This window comes from Periophthalmus magnuspinnatus, chromosome 16 (genome assembly GCF_009829125.3).
Source record: "Periophthalmus magnuspinnatus isolate fPerMag1 chromosome 16, fPerMag1.2.pri, whole genome shotgun sequence".
NCBI classification, from domain to species: domain Eukaryota; kingdom Metazoa; phylum Chordata; class Actinopteri; order Gobiiformes; family Gobiidae; genus Periophthalmus; species Periophthalmus magnuspinnatus.
In genome coordinates this window covers 11257416-11276350 of record NC_047141.1, presented here as the reverse complement: position 1 = coordinate 11276350, position 18935 = coordinate 11257416, and the positions used below count along the sequence as shown (strand labels likewise).

General features: G+C 38.4%; 1 protein-coding gene across 2 annotated transcripts in view; it reads right to left on the bottom strand.

Annotated features, from left to right (window-relative positions):
* Positions 1–588: 588 nt before the first annotated feature.
* The window catches only part of gramd1a (GRAM domain containing 1A), a 33153-nt gene continuing 14806 nt past the window's right edge, over positions 589–18935 (bottom strand). The window contains exons 8-19 of one of the 2 annotated variants that reach the window (XM_033980950.2): positions 17441–17559; positions 15462–15768; positions 14170–14323; positions 12368–12514; positions 9963–10084; positions 9076–9218; positions 8298–8401; positions 6660–6893; positions 6141–6222; positions 4466–4573; positions 3186–3306; positions 589–2617 (exon numbers count right to left, since the gene is read on the bottom strand). In XM_033980950.2, coding sequence (XP_033836841.1) covers positions 2531–2617; positions 3186–3306; positions 4466–4573; positions 6141–6222; positions 6660–6893; positions 8298–8401; positions 9076–9218; positions 9963–10084; positions 12368–12514; positions 14170–14323; positions 15462–15768; positions 17441–17559 — 1728 coding nt within the window. In that variant the 3' untranslated portion in view covers positions 589–2530. The remainder of the gene's footprint in view (positions 2618–3185; positions 3307–4465; positions 4574–6140; positions 6223–6659; positions 6894–8297; positions 8402–9075; positions 9219–9962; positions 10085–12367; positions 12515–14169; positions 14324–15461; positions 15769–17440; positions 17560–18935) is intronic. The other variant, XM_055228040.1, reaches the window with a different exon arrangement.

The following is an 18935-nucleotide window of genomic DNA, read 5'->3' as shown; positions in this document are numbered from 1 at the left end:
GGTTTGGGTTAAAAATAATAATAATACTTACAAAATGACCCTACAGTTAACATGTTCAATGCTCAAAGTGTCTCTGGCGCGCCTACTCATGCCTACTACTACATTCTTTAAAGTGGATGTATTATGCAAAATTGACTTGAACTTTTAACCATGTTATACTTAGCTGTATTTCAATTGATTCATTGAAAAAGTAGACTACTTATTGTCAGGAGTACGTCTTAAGCTTTGTCGCTCAAGTACCCCTGTGCCCCTGGCTGGGAAAAAGTGTAGCCCACTGCATTAACTTTAATAGGCGTAAGTGACTACATCATATACACTAGTTCAGTAAGTACAACCAGGAAGGATATTTTGTGGTGGTATGCTGCTTCTGTATAACCACAGCTGCTCTAGGGCTAACTGAAACACAGCTACCACGACCCACCCACATACAACATTTATATAAGAAAGGATACAACAGTCTACAATGGTCCGAGTTTATACCAAACCTTCAATCTTGGGGCTTGTTGGTAAACTCTTTAAAAGGGCGATATATGTAAGCTTTTTAGAGGAGGGTATGCCACCTAATTGTGTTCTAGTGAAAAAACACATAAAAACACAGAAAGAATAAAAACAAAGACAGTATTGCGTGTTTTAGACATGTTCATTATCCTCCATGTTTTTTCTCATGTACAATCACATCTTTACAGTACATTCTCACCCTCTTTTGCTTCTCTCCCTTGGTCGGGCCAGCACCACTCCCTCCCCCCCTCCTCCATCCTCCTTTAATAAATATCATCTTTTTTTTCTTTTAAAACGCCGGGCCGCGCACAGCAGGGCCCGGGCGCTTCTGTACACATCCGCCACTTCTCGGTGAGACGCAGAGAGAGAGAGAGCCCAAAGACTGGCAAAGTGGAGTGTTCAAGAATGTGGAGGACTATTTCACATCACAGAGGTTGAAATTAAAGGTTCTATATTACACAAAATTTACTAGAGCTTTTAGCCATGTTTGAAGGTTGTTACCTCATCAAAAACATACCCAGAGTTGTAATTTGTTTGCTCTGTTCAACCTTGTGATGTCATTAAGTGGTAGTTTAGAAGTTAACAGCTTTTTTGTCTCAATTGAACTTCCCTTCCCGTTTGCTCAGTTGAGATTGCCAGAGAAAAGCTACAATAGCTCTCGCATTGCACAGACCTCTGGCTTCCAAATTTGGCAACAGGGCTGCAAATTATTAAAATGATTCTAGTGAAGGTGTATAGAGTTTAAAAAGAGCGTGGAGCACTTCCTGTGTTACCACTTGATGACATCACAAGGCGGTGAGTCAGTTTGAGAGAAGACCAAGCCTAAATATGCGGAATCTGTGTGCTAAACATGTACAATAGTCACGATACTAAAATCCTTCATTCGTCCCGGTAGATTCCATAGTGGTCCATGTGCGTATACAAGTCTGTCGTCTTATACTTGTTCTGATATAGCTCAAGATCATTCTAAAGCTGTTCAGAAAAGGTTCATTTCTGTCCTATGAATGTGACATTTTTTTGTTTCAAAACCTGCTCAAATGAGTATCTATTTTCGATACTACTTTTAGTATCGATTAGTATCTGATTTGATACTTTTGACAACCCTAGACTGAAACAAATCACAACTTTACAACTACGTTTCAGATGAGGATACAACATCATAACATAGCTAAAAAAATGTATATAGGCCCTTTAAGTGATGAAATAAGACAGCGATAAACATGTGAAATGAAACGAAAAAAGAAAAAATACTGGATTCCCTTTTAACTACAATGTCTTGGTTGGTCCATTTTCACCATACATTTTCAGGCTAGGCAGATGCTTTGCTAATCTTGAACTGGTCTATGTTAAAAAGAATGGCAATACAATCTGATACAAAATATGAAATGTCTGTAACAGGATTCCGTGAAATGATTCTTCCCCAGTCCACGCATTTCAATATTATTATTATAGTAATACACTACTTTTTTCAAACATTCAAAAGAATCGCTATTGTCATTATTGCTCATCAGTCTTTGTGAAGCTTGTCTTGGTCCACGCTTTGAAAAATCACAAGATACCACGACCATAGCAGGACAGGACGATCAGATTATCAGAATAAATACTGGATGGTCCGATATACAAATTTTGCACCGTTTTCACACAAGATAGAAATCCAGATGGAAGGTGGAACATTTTGAACTGACATCTAAAAATAGAAAATGCTAGAATACAGTGTCTGTGGTTTCATCCATGGATTCAGCAGGCTTGAGGAAAGTATTCTCAGAGGAGCGAAACCATTAGTTCCTTTTTTGAAATGCGCTAGGAAGAGTTTGCAGGAGATTGTGGTCAACTGTGAGAATTGTGAAATGGAAAAATACCGAAAAGTGAGAATTTATTGCTGTGGTCCTTGTAGCTTACGGTCTCTTAACAGTTTGATTAAAAGTTGGCTGAGGTTGAACAACGCCGCTTTTCAAGTGAGTCAGGACAAAGGGGGTTGTGGGTAATGTAGTCTCTGTGTCCCCCTGCAGGTTCTGTGAGGAGACGGGAGGGGTCACGTTTCAGTTGGGTCGTCGGGCCCCTCCTGTTGTACCTCTGGCACCACAATGCCCCGATGGAGCTTCTCCAAAGACTGCTTCATCTGAGGAAAAACAAAAGGACAAATGTTAAAGGGGAGACTGGTTACATAACACTAATGTGATCTATAAGGAGATCCACAAGAACATGCTGCAACTGCTGCAGGCCATCCATGAAAATGTCTTTTCATATGCCTTTTAGAGTCTGTATAGTAGGGCTGTCAAAAGTATCGAAAATCTGACACTAATCAATACCAAAAGTAGTATTGAAACAAGATACTTATTTGAGCAGGTATCGATACAAAAACGTCACATTCACAGGACATAAAATAACTTTTACTGAATATCTTTAGAATGATCTTAAGCTGTGTCAGAACAAGTATAAGACACATAGAGTAGCATAGGCCCATGGACCACTATGAAAAAAAAAAAAAAAAGTGCTCAGAAAGTATTCCAAAGATATTATTACAATATTCGATACCAGATCTCAGATATGTGAATAATAGTTTATTTTATATAGTGATCTATCGTATGTCTGTTATGGCAAAATACTATAATGAATGACAGACTAGACAACTAGTTAAATGTCAGAGTTTCTGCGAGTATATAAACATCCTGTAAAACTGTGTGTACCTGGTCAAGTAACGCGACAGAAGACTGGAGGATCTGCTGCCACTTGTTGAGCTGAGCCTGGTGGAATTGTCTCTGCAGCTGGAGCACCTGAGCCCACTCTGCAGCCGACTGAGGCAGAGGGCTGGGGACACACCAGAGCACAATCACTATCAAGCAACAGCCCGTCGCAATAATTACGATACTGACTTATTGTGCAAAAAATGATAAAAGAACAATCACTTTTGGGGGCCAGTATTTATCATGGGTACTTTTTTTTGTACCAGTGCAGAATCTTTTGATAGTTTCCATGACTCATTATAGATAAAAAGTACTAAAGTGTTTCATTCTGCCCTTTTTTTTGAGAATATTTTTGAGGGATAATCAGGCTTTAGGTTTATTGTGTCAGTGGCATAAATTTGTTTCAGTCTTACCATTTGTCATTCATTTTCTTCAGAAACACATCTCACTTCAAAATTTGTTTTTGTGACAGGCCTAGCTTCAACTTGATGGTGCTCCAGTAAACGCCACTAGGGGGCAGTAAAACCAAATAAATAGTGTTTGCTTGTGACGCTCGTGAACGTTTATCATGATTTAACCTCAAGCAACAACCAAATTATTAATGCCCAAAAGGAGCAGCACTCCAACAGCAAAACAATACAATAGGAAATGTACAGTAGGAAAAATGTGTAATTAAAGGCACAGTATGTAACTTTCTGGAGGTGGCATGACATGCCACCATGGAAATAGAAACTCAAAACCATACTAAGCAATGTTCTCCAAGGAGATAGATAAGTTTTATGCCATAGTGTGGAAGATTATAGCCAAAGGGACAACATTTTCATGGAAATAAGCAGGAGGAGGCCCTCCTCTAGGCCAAACAAGAGTCAGGTTTGTGGAGACGCAAGCCCACTCACAGTAAAGAAGCATTTTTTTTATGCAATAAAAATAACCAAAATGAGAAAAAACATGCTTTAATTTTAATCTGTTATTTGACATAAAAAGTTACATATCGGGGCTTAAAAAAAGGAAAAGTACGAGGAGCTGCTTTGTCAGTATGCATACAGACTATGACTAAATACAGTGCTAAACACCTTTTTAATTTTTAATCAATCCAGTTTCCTTCAGCTCAGAGCGAGGTCACTTTACTTTACCTGCTATAGTTTGATGATAAGATTTAATTTCCAAAACAACAACATGGAGAAATATGATTGCGTCAAATCCCAAAGGTTAGTCCAAAATATCAGTGAAGGAGCAACTTGTCCCCTGTGGGACAGCAGGCACTGCAGTGGTTGGTAGTTTACCTGTCTGAGAGGGAGTATGAGTGCCATGTCTCCAGTGTGTGAGCCGCTCTCTCCAGGCCGTAGAGCTTATAGAAGAGCAGCATGTTCAGAGCCACCAGCACCACCAGGCTATGGGACACACACACACACACACACACACACACACACACACAACATCGGGTCTTTTAGCTTAAAACAATGGGAAATGGTATCAAAACTTATCATGATTTCATTACTATACAGTATTTTATATATCAAGAGTCAAGTCCATGTCCATGTATTTGTGATGCATGTGGAGGGACATATTAACAGGAGATTCTTATACATATTACATATGATGGCACAACAGCAACTGGACTTTTAGTCAAATTGTGCAGACTGAAGTAAAATTTTGTGAAATGAGGTGCCAGAAAGAAACGTGCTGTGTCCTGACTCAGAGCTTTCTGCTAAACAAGACAGTACTAACTTCCCTTCAGCACCATGTGCTCTTAATACAACAGGATTGGCTAATAGACCTGTCAATTAGGGCTGGGCGGTATGGGGAAAAAAAAAGAATCATGATTTTTTTCCCCCTATTATTGATTGATCTTGATTTTCGAGGCAATCGTCTTCCATCTTATTGAAAACATGATAGGATCATCATGAACATCATGATTTATCGTATGATTTTTGGCACAGCCCTAATATGAGGACAACCGTATATCGTTTGACCTTTATATTGGACTGATATTTGCTGGAGAGTTAAGGCTGATGATGTTAAAAAGTGCAGAGGCCAATATTTTATTTGGTCTTAGTAACACCTAAATATTGCATAAAGAACACTCAAAACACACAAAAATATGACTACACTGCCCTCTGATTCTGTTTGTAGCAAAACAAGGTCATGGATGAGTTTGAACTAAATTTAAGTTAGATCACTTGGGGAAAATTACCAAAATTGTCCTTGCATATTGGCTCAAAAATATCAGCAGAGTTTATCAGCTTCTCTGGATTCTAAACAATCGGTATCAGCACTGAACATAAAAAAAAACTAAAACATATCAGTCAATCTTTAGTTGTTTATGCCCATGTTGTTATGCATATTTTATCATTTAAAAAAGACTGGTGTTTTAGGGGCTGGTTATTTAAGAAATCCTATTATTTAAATAACATATATTCAAATGACTTACACATACATACAAGTCAAATCTACAATATTACAGTCAAAAACTAGTACACATTTAGCATTATTATATACTATGAAATGAAAACCTCGTATACTGTACCTGATACAGATCCTAAGCACAAGAATAGCAGAGCAGAGGGAAAGAGAAGAGCAAGAGAGGCATTGTGAGGCTGTTAGTTCAAACTGGATCAATACACTGGCAGCTCGCAATGGGAAAACATTTAGCCCTGGGATCAATAGCGCCATGCTAGCAGTTGTGCTGAGATAAACGCTAACATCAACACTACAGGGTTCACTGTGTTAATTAGGCATGGAGACTGAGAGCTAAATACAGAGTGCAGTAAATATCCAGTGACACAGGCAGGAGTAAGCGTTTTAACAAGAAAGATGTGAGTAAGCTAAAACGCTACGTGCAGTAAACGGATGACAACAGTGTATGCAGCAACAGAAACGTGTAGTCAATATTCAAGATAAAAATGATAAGCAATCAGATGGAAATAAATTTACAAAATAGTTTTCTCGTAAACTTACATGAAGCTGACTATGAGGAGGATAGTGGATACGTTTTGTCCTCCACCTCGAGGCCGTTCTCCAAGTTTCATATATTGGGAACCTGCAAATACAAGTAATTAAATTTAGCATTTAGATTTAGAAGATATTACAGCAAAAAAGGCATGGCTGTAATACATTAATAATAATAATAATAATAATAATAATAATAATAATAACAATAATAATAACAATAATAATAACAATCATCATCATCATCATCATCATCATCAAGTGGCGTTCACACACGCTTCGATCTCACTTTAGTTTCAATGTTGACTATTGGTTTGGTCCTGTCCAGTCCTGGTTTAGTACTGGTCTAGTTTGGTTATTTGTGAATATAGCCCCATTATTAGGAGCTACATTTGACAAAAACTGCCACATTTTTGTATTGCTCATCAACATTTCCGTCATGCAGTGCATTTCTAACTCATTTCTTCCTGTTTTGGAGATTTAGGTCAGTAGATTAGAGTAAAAAATCTGAAAACATAGAAGACTCACTGGCTGACTGACTTCTGTCGCGGTCCTCTCCGACACCCCTGTCCCCTGCGCCTCCTGACCCCAGCCCCCCTCCCTCCCTCTCTCTGTCCCGGTCGCCCTGCCGCCTGGAGCATGTGCGTTTGCGTCGCCGTAGAGATGAGGGAGTCTTGGCTGTGTCCGGGCCCACTGGTTCGCCTGTTGTCACCACGGACACCTCAGACTGGAGCAGTGTCTCCAATTTACATACTTCACTCTCTGCAAGAACAAAGACAAGAATGAGGAGGAGGATAGAAGGTAAATAAAGATAAAACCCATGTTACTTTCACATAAAGTTCACCTCAGCAGGAACAGGAAAATGGCCTTTCAGTGGTTTCAATGAGCAACATCACAAACGTTGCTATTATTTAGTTAATACGTGTCATTTGCAGTGAACAAATTGTTCCATATAAACCTTGTAGTTTTGAAGTGTACAAAAAAATGCATGCAATACTTTTTGTCTCACCTCCATGCTAATCTCACACTTCATTACGAGATGCTATCTACGTTACTGCAGTCTGATAGTGTGCCAGTTTTGACCTGACAGAAGACCAGAGAGCCCAGGTGAGCCTGAACAAAGGCTAGGTGAGGGGAGGGGGGGGACAGGTTTAACATCTGGCATCCACTGGTAACAAAACATCTAATGTAATGTTAGGTTGGTCATATTTCAATGTGCTCTTAGAGTAAGTCCTACTGCATAACACAAATTTAATCAAGGTCTGGCACCATAACGCTTTTTGAAGTGCTACATATTGCTACAGAAAATATTGCAAAGAAAAGATACTATTAGAAACTATGTTTTGCCACCAACACAATTACTCTAAAGCAGAGTAATCCCAGTAAACCCTTTTCTAACTGTACACCTTTGTTAAAAAACAGGAGCTGTAATAAATACAAATAAACACAGTTAAGCTCTGTGTTAGAGGTTTGGGTGCAGGCCATAGACTGTGTATATAAATGGACATAGCTAATCTGCTAGCCACTGCATTCCAAATAGGAAGTGAGAATGGGGGCGTTTCTTGCTCCATCGACAAGTCAAGTCACTCATCGACTTGTAGAGCGGGTTAAAACAAACATTTTAAGACGAAATGACATGATCCTGGTGTTTATCATTTTTTGTCCATAAATTAACATATGAACATTAATAACAGACCAATCAGGTGCTATCTTTCCTTGAGGTTGCTCCTTCTAGCGCTAGCAATTGGCTTGATTGACAAAGTTGCTAAGCGCCTGCTCCCTGCTAAGGGTGATGTCACACTCACTTAATCCATGGAGCTTTTTTGTCATCTGCACTTCTTGTGGAAAAATACTGGCAACTCTAAGTCTTTTAGTCAATAAGGACACTATAAATGGCTATTGGCTAATTATTACATAAAACAACTGTAATGACTGTTCATTTTATCTGACACTCCACTAATGTAAACATAAAACGTGCGCATGCATAATGTTCAAAACAAACACTAGCAGTGACACATGTAAATGATCTCTTATTGTAACATCAAAATGCAGGAAAACTAAACCCTGCTGCGTCTATTGTTGTAGATTGTATGGCTGAGAAAACTAATCCACTTAAAACCTGTACACTAGATGGAGCACAGTGAGCTGTGGTATCATGTGACCTACCCATGTGTCTATAATACTCTTCAATGCCGCTCCAGGTGTTCTTTTCAATCAGGGCTTTGACCAGGCTCCACGGCTGCTTCCTGTAGCAGATGTCAGAGGAAACCCTGTGCAGCGGATAAGCACACAGAGCATGTTTAAACACAGGAAATTGAATACTGAAAATGCCTCATATTAAAGTCCCTTTACTCATTCTTTTATTATCCTTTAACTTTACTTTTATAAATAACATTTGCTTATCTGGGATGTGAATACATATTTTTTCTACTCATTGAGTCTACTGAAAAAGACAACCCTAATGCACTCAGGACAAAGTGGGATTAACACATAGGCACAGTGTCTGGGGAAGTGCAGAAAAACATCTGTGCCAAATATTAGCAAAATTTTCAATATCGGACCAGTATAGGCCACCACAATATGTCAAATTATAAACTCATTTGCTTAAATGCATTGTTTTATTGCTCAACTGCTCAGTGCTCAATTATCTCTAATACTTAACATGTCGTAAATAACCTCATGTTTAATGCTAATAAAGTTTTTAATGTTATTTTATGTATTCAAAATTATAACCATGTATGTATAAAAATGCACCCTTACTTTCTAAAAATAATAATAATTATAAAACAATTCAGGAACATTCAGTATGCACTCATCTTCCCCTCGTTTTCACCGTCAAAATGCATCAAGCATGTAGAAACACTAATCCTATCCCGCTTGAAATAATTTAAACAGTGCTTGTTACTGTCTCCAGTGTTTGTCATAGAGTGTTCCATAGTGTTACCGTAGGCGACTCTTGTGTTTGTTCACGGAGGTCAGGCAGTAGCGGTGGACAGTGTAGAAGTAGTCCTGGTACGGGATGCCTGAGGTGATGACTTCTGAGTCCACCACAAAACACTCGCTCCGAACACTGCTCTTATGCAGTGTCTGCAAACACAACAAAAAGCACAGATTATCAGTGTTATTTGATTACACTGTGAGGACTCACTCGGGTCAGTGATGGAAATACTGTAGTAACTTCAGTGAATATCAGTTCTACAACTATGTCCCAGTAGAAATATACTGTATAAGTAGCTCTTGGGGTCAAAATTAGTCCTGCGTGCTGTTTGCATCTAATTAGAAATAATTTTATTGCCCAATAATCAGGAAGTGTAACTGAGCATGCTACTGTCACAGCAAAACTCTGCATTGGTCTCTAAGAGTTGTGAAAAGAGCTTATAAAGTCCCTTTTGCAAGTAATAAAGTAAAAATTAGTTGACAGAGAGGTGATGGCACACTATGGTATGCTTTTCATTTGTACAGGGACAGTTCACAACAATACACTAACCAAGACAAAAGTCATATGAAAGATGCTGGTGCAGGTTATAGCATGAATACTAATTTACATCTACAGTCCCTTAGAAAATACTGAAAATTTGGATTCAATGTATATAGGTAAATTGACCACAAATGAATGAAAAAGATAGTACCTGGGGTCACACTGTTCAAATACTATTCTAAAAACAACACAGATCATAGAACTACCTACAAATTAACCACATCGCTAATCCAAATGATCTAGCAACAAGATTATCTATTCCACGATTAATCTCCTACCTCCCAAATGCCATTCATTAGTAGCATGAAAAAATAAGCAGCAAACTTGGTGTACAGATGTGAGAAAGTACTGACCTGTGTCTCTACAACAGGAGCGGTTTTGGGGCCGAGGGGGTTGTTCAGGGCGATAGTGTAGCTCAGTACTCGACTGGTGTTCCCTGTGCTGCCATCCTGCTGCCATTCACCCACTGACAAATCTGCACACAAATCATCAAAAATATCCCATGATAACATAGGCAGAAATTAGAATTAGACCGTAATACATTGTATAAAGACATTTCGATGCAAAAAGAGCAGAGAGTGGAGGAGCAGAGTGAGGGGAGTAAAAGTGTGGGTCTGCTGCGTGAAAAAATTCATTAATTAGAGCGACACATTGTCCCCATCTGAGCAGGGCCTCCCAGCAGGGCCGCACAGCCCACACAACAGCCTTCTTTTCAAGCCACTTCTGAATACAGAAGCTCACAGATCTACAAACATTTAGATTTAAGTTTTGCAAAAAAACACAGCTAATTGGAAATTAAATAAATTGCACGATATTCAAGAAATATATGTCATAGTTGATTGATGGCAAATATAACTATATGGCTTATATAACTATGAGTCATTCACTGAAAAAAAAAAAGCGAAAATCACAAAAGGTTTAAGCTCATCATAATGAGTTAGGATGTGGGTGCACACACTTGCTTTATTAATCTAATGTCTTTAAACTAAGCTATATTTTGTAATTTTGTATTTTTTATGTTAAATGTCCACTACCTATTAGGTATGTGTAATGCCTTTACAGCAGAACAGCCAAACCAATCTAGCATTTATATCATTATAGGTGTTTTCAGTGCTCAAAAATACCAGGCACGGCATATCTGACATCATCTGACAAGCAGAAAGTAGACCCTCCACCAGAAGGTACATAGTGTACCTTTAAAATCCTTTCTGCTAATAGCAATCACACCTTTGCGACTGAATAATGGACTTTTGTGATCAACATTGCCTGAATAGTGAAGAGAGATTTCAACACTAAACAAAATGGTTTCCTGAAGTCATGATGCTGCACCAGCAATGCCAAAAGAGGCAACGCTGCTTTTAATAATCAGCCCTGACTACAGCACTGAGACGGCTTGTCCACACTGTGACGTAAACCAAAGAACACTGCCAACAACAGTTGAAGTAAATGAGCGATGTCTGCACTCTGCACGCAAGAGGGGGTTTACATTCTCACACCGCTGTCTGTCTATAAGCGCACATGATCATTCATCGCATTAGAAGTAAGACCGCATCTAGAGCTGAAACTAACAATTATTTCAGTAGTCAACTATTCACTGATTATTTTGTAATTATTTTACATTCAAACATTTTTTAAGCTTCCATCTTGTAGGAGACAGGCCTGGTGACTGGTGCTGTGTGTCTGGCTGATTGAGTGTGTTGCTCCGGTGCAGAGAGGGCGGGGTTCACGTGGTCAGGTGCATGTACATGTGAAAAGGTGTACAGGTGTGCAGTTATCCGTGACCCAGTTGTTGAAGGTCAGGATTGGGAAGCCATAATTTTTGTTGACCACCACTACCATCCATCCATTTATCCATCTGGTCTTGTTTTATTCCATCTTCTCTGCTGCATTGTGATAGCTCTACGTTTGTAAATACATTTCCAAAACACATTCTGGATATCAGCATATCGATTTACAACAGCCTTCAAGAATGTCACAAAGCTACAACCCCAGGACCCACTCTGATTTTCCCCAGTGGCTACAAGGTTGGTTTAAAAGGCCGCAAGGTCAACTTGTCCCTGTGGTATTCCTACATAACACAACTAGATGCCATCTACATTACTGCTGTCTGATAGTCTGCCAGCAGGTTTCACATCTGTCATCTACTGGTAAAAGAAATCTAATAAACTTACAAATGGTCTCTTTAAAGGTTAAAACCAAATAAAAGTTGCAACATGGTGACTATGGTATGCCACTCTTTGTTGTGTTCTAGAGTGTGCATAGTCCAGATAACAATTGTACATAGTTGTCACGATTAGTCAATCAATCACTGCAGCCATAAACACATCCACTTCACTCTTTGGCCCAACCTTTTTGGCTGTCCTTAAGAGTGTCTGAAATTAATTTGGTCTGCTTCTGATCTAAAACAGTCCAAGCACAAGATGCTAAGGTCCTGTACAATCCCACAGCTGCTGTTGCACAAAACCAGTCCTCATTTAATGCAAATGGAAGCTGCATCTATACATTTTACACTAAAGATTTTAGAATACAATCAACCTTTCAGGACACAGCAAGTTCGAAAGCAGGCCATCGCGTAGCTACAACTGCAGATTACTTAACAGGAAAAACCTGTGTTATCGCTTTTATCCTGCAACAAGTTAATACAAGTTCTCAGAGTGCATCACAGAAGGTAAATAGATTATGGGCAGGTCAGAGAAAGAACTAAAAATACTCCACAGAGCTTTAAAGTGTTTGTTAGTTTAGTTAACGGTTGACGTACCAGTGAAGTGTCTCTGGGAAAAGAGATGTTGTATGAAATGTGTGTCGGCAGAGAAGAGAAGGTCGTGTAGCTTGTCCACACTCATGCCGACCACTGCATTTATGTGCAGCCGGCCCCCCAGGTTGGCACAGAAAGACTCCACTTCACCTATAATAAATAAGGATATATGTAAGCATGGATATATTTGGCTTTTGTAGACTGCGAGGTCAGCTTCTTCACCTGCATTTCATAAACAAAGAATTTGCATGTTTTTATCTTATGAAGAGAAACAACTCTGATTTTATGAATCAGTTGAAAAGGCTAAACTTAATAGATATGAAAACTAGGGATAGGCGTATCGGTATCGAAACTGAAGCACACAAATAAACTTACAAAACATTTTAAGGTGAAGCATCGATTTTAGGGACATTTCTTCATTGTTATACCTTCACCAGCAGTATGTATGCAGTATGACTTATCCATATGTATCAGATGTTATGATTGTCCTTTAGAGCTTATTTGAAACCCTTTTGTATACAAATATTTATTTATGCCTTCATCAAGTTCATACAAGTGTAACAAAAATGCACTGACTTGTCATTGGTGTCTTACAAGTGCTAAAACAGAAGCAAAACTTTATGTGGAATGGTAGCTATTTTGTTGCTTTTCTACCTGGTTATTAAGTCAACAAAATAGCAACCTGCAAAGCTTGATAAAACAAATCATAGGATTGGTTACATTTTTGTGCCCTTATCAAATTCAAGGGTAGAGGTCCATGTATTTATTAAAAAAAGTTCTGGCTTGTTTGTTTAAGTCGTAGAAGGTCAAATAAATTATCCAAGTAAAATTTCCACTGCTACAACAGTGACAGATAAGCTCGGATACTCAATCTCGGATTTTGTACAAGGTTTTAAATGAAACAGTAGAAGCAAAATTATTCATGTTATATTTACCTTACCAGCTACGCAGCACTACAACATGTTGTAGTTTATCAAAGAGACCAAATACTTCTGCTTTAATCAAATATAATAACTTAGAACTAAACACAATTTTAGAAATACACTTTTAAAGGACATATATCCTGCAATTTTCTAGATCTTTGTTATAATGTTGTTTCATCATCGCAGACATACCTGGAGTTGTGTTTTGTTTCATTCACACATGTTTAACATACAGACCCTGTACATTTAGGCTGAGTTCTTCTCTCAAACAGAAAACACTCTATTCCACCTTGTGATTTCATGTAGTAATACAGGAAAGGCTCCACTGTGTTTTTAAATCTATGCACCTTTACTAGAATTGGGTAATTTCAGTCCTGAAATTGCTAGGCTCTACTGAACAAAAGGCAAAGGTAAAGGCAGCGGTTAACTTGAAACCTACCACTACATGGCATCACAACGTGGAACAGAGCATTTTGAGCTTTGGAGATGTAGGCAGACTACTAAAAAAGTGTTGCTAAATCATATGTGAATGAAACATAACACAACTTTGGATATGTTTTTGATGAGGTAACAACATTATAACATGGCTTAAAGTTCACAAGAATCCATTTTGTGTAATTTAGGACTTTTAACCAAATAAGGAAATATGACAACTGGCTATTAGATAGAGAATATTTACCTGAGTGGATTATTATTTTATTGAAAATCAAGAATGTTTTTATTCTTCAACATCAATTTAATATTCCCACTGTCTTTGTTGTATAATTGAACAGATATTCAAAAATTGTCAATGATGTTCAAAATTCTATTCCTATTATTTTAACAGTCGACTAATCACAATTATCCTGATTAATGATTGCAGCCTCATGCACAAGCACTTACTCTCTTCCTGCGTGTCAGAGGAGTTGCTGGGGTCTGTGGGCAGGTCCTCATCGTTGGTAATGTCCAGTGAGGAGAGGTTTCCCAGGCTGGTGGTGTGCACGGGCTGCATCTGATTAGTGGATTCCGACAGACTGTCCCCACCCTCCTCCAGATACTGAGAGAGACATAGGGACACAGAGACACAGGGTAGTTAGAAGAGGCTAGTGAGAGCATCAGACCATTGTCATATGACTGGAGAGTGTGGAGCAGAGCCTGGGTTGGCCTCGTGTTGACGCAGCATGAGCAGACATACCGCTGTGGCCACGGTGCAATGAATGTGACCCCGCTCTACACTCACACACAGACTGATCATTCACTGGAGGATTTGATCTGGTTTAATAGAGAAGGGAGCTACAGAGATGGATTTAGCAGTTGGTAACGCAATAATAATGACAAGATCATTTGACATTTTTACGCCAAATCCTCATTTCCTTCAGTTTCCATAAAAAGTAAAAATAAGAGGAAGGACTACGTGCTTTCAAGATTAATGGTAGAACTGCCTTCAATATGTCAATTCAGAGTGAAGGTGCACTATTGTTTTGTTTGGTATGCTCCACAGTATGCCATAAAATTTATATATCTCCATGGAGACAAGCAAGTTATGCCCCCACAAGTTATAGGTCAGATCTGCGGAGAGGTGACCGTACACACACAGTAAGAATGTAAATTTTTATTTTGTTTTTTTAATGACTACCTTATAGTTACGTAGATTTTTAAAGTTGTTTTTTTTTTTCCCCTGGCCTGAATGCGTAATTAGACTGGACAAAAGTAGCACGAAAAGGGTAGAGAGACATTCGACAAGCAAACAACCAACAGGTGGTAACAGGCATATGTAATCTTAAACCACTACACCACCAGCGAGCATCATAGTGCACCTTTTAATATACAAATGTTATGTATAATATATGTATATGTATAATCTAAGTGAGAAATATTTACCTAAAAATGTGTTACAAATTGTGAATTGTGGAGAGTATTTTTTTAGTTGTCAAGTTAGTAGTCAGCAATACTTGTAAATAAAATGAAAATATGTATCAATAGTCTCTTCAATGCTGAGGAGCCACACCTACAACAACTGATTTTAAAATATATATTACAATATGCTACACGAACACGTTTCTCAAGATTAAACATTTTCAATCTAGCAAGCACATTTTAAGTGAGAGAAGTTAAGCTGCTTACAATCGTAAGCACCCGTAATGCAATATCGGTAGCTGTATTGGTAAGCTGTAAACACAAGCTCAAAAACTTACAAACGAGGTAGTAGCTGAGGCCGGGGCAGAGATGCTGGGCATAGAGATGGTGGGTACTGAGCTCTGAAGTGTGGGTGGGCTGGGGTCAGGTGGGTCACTGCTCAGCCTGGGTCCTGATGAGGAGGAAGGCACCTCTATGGGCGGACAGGAAGTGGAGGAGGGTGAAGCGGGTGCTCCCAGGCTGCTGGAGGAGGGCGAGAGGACAGGAGGTACCAGAGGAAGAGGAGGAGGAGGAGGTGAGCTGCCTGAAGAAGTCACCGAGCTCAGGTCCAACAAGTCTGTGACGGAGATGGACTCTTCCCCTGGCCTAGGAGAGTGTGAGAAGAGATAGAACCACATAATGTGATCGGGGGATAGTGAAAGAGACGTGTGTTCCAATAAGATTTGCTGAATTTAAGAAGCACTATTAAACAAATCAGGCATCAAAATTGATTTTCATGCTGGTAAAATTAACAAATCTGCCCATCCACAGTCAAACCCCAAAGCACGTACTTGCTGAGGAAGTGCATCATGCTGCATCTGCACTAACCACAAATAACACTGGTAATCTTCTGAATGCAGTGCTTTGTTGTGACTTCTAATAGGGAATTATAAAATAAGTATATAAAAAGTCCTACATAACACAAAATTGATTCTTGTCAATTTAAGCCATGATATAATGTTGTTATCTCATCAAAGACAAACCTGGAGTTATGTTTTGTTTCATTCACACATGTTTGAGTAATCCTTTATTCCAAGTCTACATCTATGTCTACGTATTCAATGCTCAAAATGCTCCATTCCACCTTGTGATGTCATGAAGTGGTAGTTTTCAAGTTAACAGCTGCCTTCTACCTTTAGTTCAGTAGAGATTGGCAGTTCCACAGCTAAACTCATCCAAATGATTACAGTGAAAGTGTATGGAGTTTAAAAACACAGTGGAGCACTTTGTGTATTACTACATGACACGACAAAGTGTTTCCTGTTTCAGAGAAGAAACAGCTCTGGGTATGTTTTTGTTTTTGATCAGCTAACTAGTGTAAGTTACCTGTGTGAAAGTGTAAATATTGCATTTAAAGCCTAATAACCATTGCTACTGTAAAATAACTACCACAAAGTCAGGTTAAACGTCATTCTTAACTTTTCTGGTGGCAGACACTCTACTAGAATAGTTACATAATGTATCTTTAACGGGCTTTATGTATTTGAACAGAATTTCCCCCAGGACAGGCATATTGTATAAGCAGCCCTTGAGATAAAAATAAGTCCTCAGTGTACTACTGTCTGGATCCAATTATAAAGCGTTTGACTGTCAGAGGATCAGGAAGTGTGAAGTTTGCGAATTGTTGTCCACATTACTGTGACAGCAAAACTCAGTGCTTTGCACTTATTAATTCATCACAGTGAATAATTAGGAGGCTCAAAATGGGTAAGGTAAGTAAGGAATAACTTGGGAACACTGCAAACTGTTTAAAAATAACTAGTTCTTTTTCAGGTTTTAAAGACAGTAAAATTATGTACAGAGCCTATAATATAGTAACTATCCACCATTTTGCTGTATGCATAAAGTAAATATACAAACTGAGGAAAGACGTTTCTGTTTAACCCTTTAAGGACTGAGCACACTATGGGGCAGTATAGCTCACCTAGACTTTTATTCTTTTTTTAGTCATAAAAAATCATCTTAAACGAAGTATCAGAATTTTATCAGAACTACTTCTATTTTACACATCCATCCGTATGTTTTCTTTTACGCATCAAATAAATCCCCGCAGCTCCGCGCTCTCATTCGTCACGTTCGAGGGACAACAGAGGCAGATTACCATAATGACGGCAAAATATTTAGATAGCCCCATGCCTCCGCTTTGAGACACCGTTTGAATTTACATGAGAGCACTGGTTGCGGAGTTACGCTGCTGGAAAGTCCGCAACCGCATTCTATCGGCGACGATAGCTTTCGACGATATAGGGTTAAGTTGTGGATTTCTAGGTGTACTTACAGTAGGCCATTCATGTGTTCGCCTGTGGGGGAGACATAGTCATCATCTTCACTTGTGAGACCCAGCTCTGTACCATAACACTGATGCACAATGTGCCAGAGCTCCTTAGGCGATAGAGACTGCAAAAACACACACAGAACAGCTTTGAATTGTTTGTTTCATTTTCAAATAGCTCCACTATAGAAACATTTCATTAATTTATAAATAGTGTCACGATACTAAATTTTCAAACTCAATTGCAATACTTTCTATAGGCAATATTGTAATTTTCAACACAAAATAATAATATTTGTTTATTATACCATGTGCTCTAGTATTCTGATAAAACTAAGATGAAACTATTCAAAGATCATGTTGTATTATATGATTTTTGTTCAGTATCAATACTTAAATGAGTATCTAGTTCAATACTAATTTTAGTATTGATTAGTATCTTCTTTTGACAACCGCGCTTATGTTATTATGTACCATTTATTGCATGCATCATTAAAATAAAAATGCATTCAAAACACTGCAATAAAATTGTGACTAAACTGTTACAAAACCTCAAACTAAACTCAACCGGGACAATAAGGACCAGACCTAGGACTAAACTAAACTAGGCTCAAACTAGGACCAAACCAGGTAAAGTATACCTAGGGCTGGAGTCCACAAAAAACCTTTGAATATCTTAGTTGAATAAAGGCGTGGGGTTGACGAAGCTCTCAAAACCATTAAGTATCAAACCAAATGACCAGAGGTGGATAGTACTCGAGTACTTGAGTAAAATTTTAAAGAACTTTTCTGGCAGCATACTTTTGGTTACGCTTCCCGTTGTGAGTAAGTCTACAAGTGTCAAAACCTCAATATTGACATGAACATTTGTGTTTCTTCTTCTCCTTCAAATATGATTTAGTTTCTCATTTTTGTATATATCCTTTAAATAATGCACAAAATTTGGTATATTCAAAGTTTTGTTCTAGTTTAACTTCAAATTTCCAAATCAGATATTACGTCCTGACAGTTACTCCTTAAGTTACTCTTACTTGAGTATATATTATTTTTTCAAGTAATAAAATAATTTGCATCACTATATCAAAGTCCATGTGATCAGTGTCGGCCAATCAAAAATTCAGATGAACAGTATTGGTGATCGGCCTCAAAAATCCCAGTTGGAGCACCTCTACAGAACAATAGTAGTAAACAAGGTATTTACATGTAAAAAACGCAGAACAAACTCACTATTCACTCCCAAATAATCCTAGCAAAATAATTAGTCAGCTAAGACATCATCGACCGATTAATGGACTTGACGGCTAAATATCTGCCGCCTTAGTGAACACATCATTAATAGCTGTAGCCTCAGCAATGCATTATCAACATGGAATAAATTGTTGACAAAAATTGACTAGAACAATGAGATGGCAGTAAAAAATCAATATCATCTGATCAAACATGCAATCCCATAATTCCTTGCTCTACTAACAGCTTCCATTGCACCACTGACAGCCAAATT